This window comes from Castanea sativa, chromosome 11 (genome assembly GCF_040712315.1).
Source record: "Castanea sativa cultivar Marrone di Chiusa Pesio chromosome 11, ASM4071231v1".
NCBI classification, from domain to species: domain Eukaryota; kingdom Viridiplantae; phylum Streptophyta; class Magnoliopsida; order Fagales; family Fagaceae; genus Castanea; species Castanea sativa.
This window is the reverse complement of record NC_134023.1, coordinates 45,491,888-45,497,887: the sequence shown is the minus strand read 5'-3', so window position 1 is coordinate 45,497,887 and position 6,000 is coordinate 45,491,888. Positions and strand designations below refer to the sequence as shown.

The 6,000-nt window shown below is 33.9% G+C and overlaps 1 protein-coding gene across 1 annotated transcript; it reads left to right on the top strand.

The window, feature by feature from the left end:
* The first annotated feature begins 1,236 nt into the window (after positions 1 to 1,236).
* LOC142616572 (uncharacterized) lies at positions 1,237 to 1,798 on the top strand. Its single transcript, XM_075789396.1, has 2 exons — positions 1,237 to 1,275; positions 1,385 to 1,798. Exons 1-2 carry the CDS (start codon positions 1,237 to 1,239, stop codon positions 1,796 to 1,798), a joined length of 453 nt encoding a protein of 150 aa, XP_075645511.1.
* Positions 1,799 to 6,000: the final 4,202 nt, after the last annotated feature.

Genomic DNA, 6,000 nt, shown 5'->3' with positions numbered 1-6,000 from the left:
TTTTTTAGCTCGAATACTGACAATATCATTCAAGAAGAGATTAAACTCAAATTTGGAGCTCAGGTTATCCAACAACATTAGAAGTATCTTAGTCTCCCTTCTTTGGAGGGTAGGAAAAAATGTAACACATTCAATGACATTAAGGAGAAGCTTGCAAAGAAACTAGCTGACTGGAAAGAAAAGTTGCTTTCAAAGATGGGAAAAGAAATTTTGATTAAGGCAGTAACTTAAGCTATCCTAACTTATACAATGAGCTGTTTTAAACATCCTAATTCTCTATGTGATGAATTTACTAGCTTGATTCGTAATTTTTGGTGGGAACAAAAAAAGATGAGAAGAAGATGACTTGGTTTAATTGGGAAAAACTTTGCTTACCTAAATCACGTGGGGGATGGGTTTTAAGCAATTTAAGCATTATACTTGGCAGTCTTAGCTAAACAGGGATGGCAGCTACAGAATTGGCAGAACTCCTTGGTGTACCAAGTGCTTAAAGCTAGATACTTTCCAAATTGTGACTTTGTTCATGCATCTTTGGGTAGCAATCCATCGTATATTTGGAGAAGCATTATGGCAGCCCAACAGGTGGCTTAACATGGTCTACGTTGGTAGGTGGGGAATGGTTCTAGTATACGGGTTTGGAGTGATAAGTGGCAACTAGATTCCTCTAACCATAAGGTGGTGTCCCTAATAGCTAATATTAATCCAGAGTTCTGAGTTGCTGACCTTGTGGATTTTGATAATTGCTGCTGGAAGAAAGAAGTACTTGACAACCTGGTTTCACCTTTTCAAGTTGATGTCATCAAGAGCATACCTTTAAGCAATAGGTAGCCGCCTAAGTTGGTCTGGTCTGGTCTGGAACTCAGAATGGTTGTTTCACTATACGGAGTGCCTATAAGTTTGCATTGGAGTTATCCTCTACCTCGTCTACGGGGTCCACATCAGATGAAAGCCAGCTTCGTAAGTTTTGGAAACTATTCTGGGGATTAGCGATTCCTCATAAAATTCGACATTTTGCTTGGCGGGCTTGTCAGGATATTCTTCCTGCAAAAGAAAATTGTGCACTGGCATGTGCTTAATGATAATGTATATGAGGAGTGTAAATCTGGTTGTTAATCTACGGGTCACTTATTTAGGTCTTGTCCCAGTGCGTGCAAATTTTGGAATTGTTCTGGAACTTTTGGGCTGTCTTGGCCGTATTAGTTCAATAGTTTTTATGATCTCCTTTGGCATATTATGATGGTAGAGATGTTTAAAGAGGATAAGATCGCTCTTGCAGTATCTATGGCTTGTAGTTTTGGGTTAATCAAAATGAAATTCAACATGGAGGAGGAAAGGCGAGCTGGAATTGGTGTAGTAGACTTTGAGATACCTATACGAGTATCAGGTTGCCAATGTGGTCTCTCCACATCTGCCTCCAGACCTGAATGCTACCTGGGTGCCACCCATGGGTTCCTTTTATATGCTGAATGTGGATGGAACTGTGTTTTCGAGTCAGAAGGAAGCCGCTGTGTGGGTTATTATCAGGGATGATAAGGGATTGGTGGTAGCAGCTCTAAGCAAGAAGATTCCCGATCCTTTAGGTGCTCTAGAGGTGGAGGCAAAAGCTTTTAAAGCTAGTATTCAATTGGCAAAGGATGTGGGTATTCATGAACTGGTGTTGGAAGGTGACTCAATTATTGTTTATCGGGCTCTTACTAGCATCTCTCCTTCTCCTACTTCAGTAGCTCCTATTATCTATGGCATTGGGGCAACTTTTCATGATTTTCGCATTGTAGTATTTTCTCATGTGTGTAGGTAAGGATAGGGATGGAACCACGTATAGGCTGAGAGGCGTTGTGCCCCCAAATTTTTAAAAAATATTAAATAGTAGGTATATATATAAGATTTTAGAACAAGCTCTTCACCATGATGTAATATCTTTGTTTATTTAATTAAAGTTTTAGTTTTCCAATAAAAATAAAATAAAAAAACTAGAGGATTTCATATCATATATCATATACACAATTCACTCCGATTTTGCCATGGGGCTAAAATAAATAAATAAATAAAACTGTTTAAACCCAATCGATCTACATGCAATAAACACCTTAAAAACAAAATTGGTTTGAGCCCAACACATCCACTATGCAACCTTAATAACAGACAGCAAACGATGTTGCTTAACACATTTGCCTCCTAAAAGATTTTTTTTTTTTTAATTTTTTATAGACAAAATATAAATTCTACTCTAGCATAATCTAAGTGTATATATGTGTGAAACTCCCTCTTGGAAACTTGAATCCCAGTCTTGCTCCCCCCTCCTCTCACACCCTACAAATACTTATATTTGTAGAGTGACCATCGCACTAAGGATGTACGGTGATACCTCTTAAATGTTACCACTACTGCTGCTACTACAACAACAACAACAACATAAAATCCATCTAGGGGTGTGCATGAATAGTTTTTATTTAAAAAATATATATTTTATAGAAATAGAAATTAAAACTGTTTTAAAACGAAGATAAAAACTTTTTTTTTTCTTTTACCTGGTTCGCATTATCAATGAAATACTTAAAAATAAAAATAAAAACCACTAGTGAAAAAGGGAGGTTTAAACATGGCTCTCCCCCATCAATGAAATACTATGACTCTATGATTTATTTCTATTTGAAATGGAATTTGTTAGTTTTTGCCTTTGCGGTAGCTGGTAAATAAGGATGGCGGATTGTTTGTGCGTTGGGTTGGAGAGTATTTACTATTTAGGCCCAGCCCAAAATAAAATTAATGAAAGAACAATTTTGAAGGCCCACCGTTTTTGGTTGTTTGGGTTTAGGATTTCGGGTGTCACGTTAGAACTGGAAACGCAGTGAGCAGGATTTGTCCAACTATTAAAGAGAGAGAGAGGACTTGAGGTTGGCTTTAATTCTTTTACAATTACATGTTTTTAAGGATTTTTTCCCCCTAATTACTCACTCTTTCGCTGGGAAAACTCAGGGTGCCTAACATCACGTTGAACAAAAATGGACTTTAATTTTCTCAAATTACTTTTTTTATTTCTATATATTAAGAGAATTCAAAAAATTAGTTATTTCTATTTCTATTGATTAAAATACCCCTAATATATTATATTATCACTGTACATAAAAAATTAAAAAAATCGTGCATAAAAGGAAATTCAATGACTAAATTCAAAAAATTAAAAAAAGAAAATCAAATCCCATTCCACTACCAAGCATTTACACAACCAATTTTTTTTTTTTTTGTTCATTAATAAGAAATTGGAAAAGAGGTTAAACAACCCACATTTTCTCTTCTTCTTTTTTTTCTTTTCTTTTAAAAAAAAAACACCCTCATGTGTTTAACTGCTTCCCATACTGTTTTTTTTTTTCTTTTTTAGATTTTATAAACAGTTACAAAAAAAGTTTAAACCACTAATAATATATTTAACACGTCTTTTTCTTAAACATTAGCACACATCATCTTTATTTAAATATATCTCACACATGTATCTTTTTCCTAAAAGTTAGCACACATTGCAGACAAAAAATATTTCTAAGCCCTTTCATCAAACTTAAATTCAGTATAGAACTAAAAATAAATTCTAAATACAAAATTTTTTATATTGAACAGAGTTACGACTTCATGTGAAGTGGATTATTAGATTGATTTTGACTTGTGGTGTTTGCATCGATTTAAATAGGATTTCTTTTTAATACTGATATTAGTTTGGGTTCTGATTTTTGTGCAAAAAACTAATTTATTTTTACCATTTTTCATTGGCACATTCCACCGCTTGGCTTGGTGTTTACAACGAGTGCCAAAACTTCTTTGCCAAATGGAAACAGGTTTTGTTATATGTGTGCCAAAACTTCTTTGCCAAATGGAAACAGGTTTTGTTAAATTGCATTTATTGCCATGTTGGGTTTTGTATTAATTATTAACCTTCTATTTGAGCAATTATTGTTTAGATGAGACATGCCATTCTCATATACGGCTCTACACTTTGTGTTTTTTTGATATGATGCGGTAGTTTTTTTGTTGCTTTTGCTTGATACAAGTACGTTGGCTAGTGTATTCTTCTAACATTTATGAGTACCTTTAGACCCTGTTTTTGGTTCATGGGAAGGTTCATTATTTTTCCTTTTGGACATTCGTGAGTATCAGGCCACAGATAACATGAACTACTTGGCCTAAAAGTGAGAAAGAAAAGGTACCTATCATTCTCTCTCTCTCTCCCTTTGTTTTTTTTAATCTCTTCAATTTTTTATAGGATTCATAAGGTTCATTATTTTGCCATTTGGGTTTCTTAATTTTAATTATTTCCCATCCACTTTAAAATAGGAACATTCCAGTATGAATTATAAATATGTGTATAAACTAGTATATATTCACAAGAAGAAAATGATATTTTCCCAATAAAAATAGACATTTAAAAATGAAATGAAAAATATATATATCTTTAACTAAGTGGTTTTAAATGATTAAATAAAGGCCAAAATGCAAAACACACTCTCTAAGTTTCATTATTTTTTATTTCAGCCCTCTAAGTTTATATTTATTCATTTTAGTCCTCTAAGTCTTAAAACTCCTTAATTCAGTCCTCTGTTAGGGTGTCGTTTGTTGTTGCTATTAAGCCCACTCCAAAGCGACATCGTTTTAGCCTTATTTTAATATTTAATTTTTTATTTCTTAATTAAAAAAGTGTTCATTGAAAAAAATGAAATCCCATAATTTTTTTATATAAAAAATGACGTAAATACACTTTTGGTCTCTACATTTTGGGGTCATTTCTATTTTGGTCCATAAATTTCTATTTTACCGCTTTTAGTCCCTAAAATAAAAAATGCATTTCATTTTAGTCCTTACCATCATTCACTTAACAGAAATATCCTACGTGGCAAACAGAATGCACTATTAGCATAGTAAATGCCGACATGTCCATTAAAATAATATTCACATGAATCAATGATTATATATCATTGAGTATGCTACTGTTCAGAAAAGTAGTAACGTCAGAATTAGTTACAAGCAACACAATTTTGCGTCCTCACTCTTTATTTTATGCTTGCATCATTTCATGCCTGTCCAAGCAGAATGAAAAGAAAGTGAAAGATTCACATGTCTCCCTATCTGTGCTAAGTATTAAGAGGTCATGGTTTCAATTTCATCTTTCTATCAGGATTCAGGACTAAGGACTCACAAGAAATCCATAATTAAGTGGCAGACAACTTGGCAATGCTTAAAATGAAAACAGGAAAAGTATAGTGACTATTATAGGGTGATTTAACTAAATATATAATTTAAATTTATATAAATAAAAACCTCACTGAAAAGGAACACAACCCTAGTACAACTGTACAAGGGATGTTTATTAAATTATTTTTTAACCCTCTACTTTTTTCCTCTCTATCCTACTACCTTCTTATTATTCCTACTCTTTCTGTCCTCTCACCCACTTTTTTATCATCTATCTTCCAACTTTTTTATCCTCCCTACCAAATGAATTTAGGCTTTCTCATCCCATCTAGCTCATTAAGCAGCTTCGCTATTCTCTCCTGAAATGGAGTTGGCGTTACTCGTTAGTTGCATTAGTTCCACCTCACCATCATTACTAATCCAGCCATGGTAAGGTCGCTGCCTTCGGGTAGGAAGACTGTTCCCATGAGTTTTAGCTACACCAGAATTTTCTGCTGCTAGGAGATAAACCTACCATCTACAAAACAAGGGCATAGATAGCATGGTTAAAGTCAAGAGATGTTCTCATTCAATTTATTAAAGGATTAATCACTCATAAACCTTTTGGTTAAAGTTGTTAATGTGATTGAATTTATTAGTTAATTGTTTGAAAAAAGAAAAGAAAATGGGGAAAATATTATTGCATATGCTCTAGCATTGTCTGCAAGGTTGGTTCGAGGTCACACCAAACTTGAATATTTTACTTTTGTCGTCGAGCTTACTACAAACATTCAGCACTCGACAAAACTCTGCACGTTGCAATCCTACATTTAAATGACTATT

Bases quoted from the DNA above. Each gene is read 5' to 3' on its own strand.
- LOC142616572 (XM_075789396.1), top strand. From the start codon at position 1,237: ATGGTAGAGATGTTTAAAGAGGATAAGATCGCTCTTGCA. The intron at 1,276-1,384 runs GTATCTATGGCT...TACGAGTATCAG, and splicing joins AGGATAAGATCGCTCTTGCA to GTTGCCAATGTGGTCTCTCC.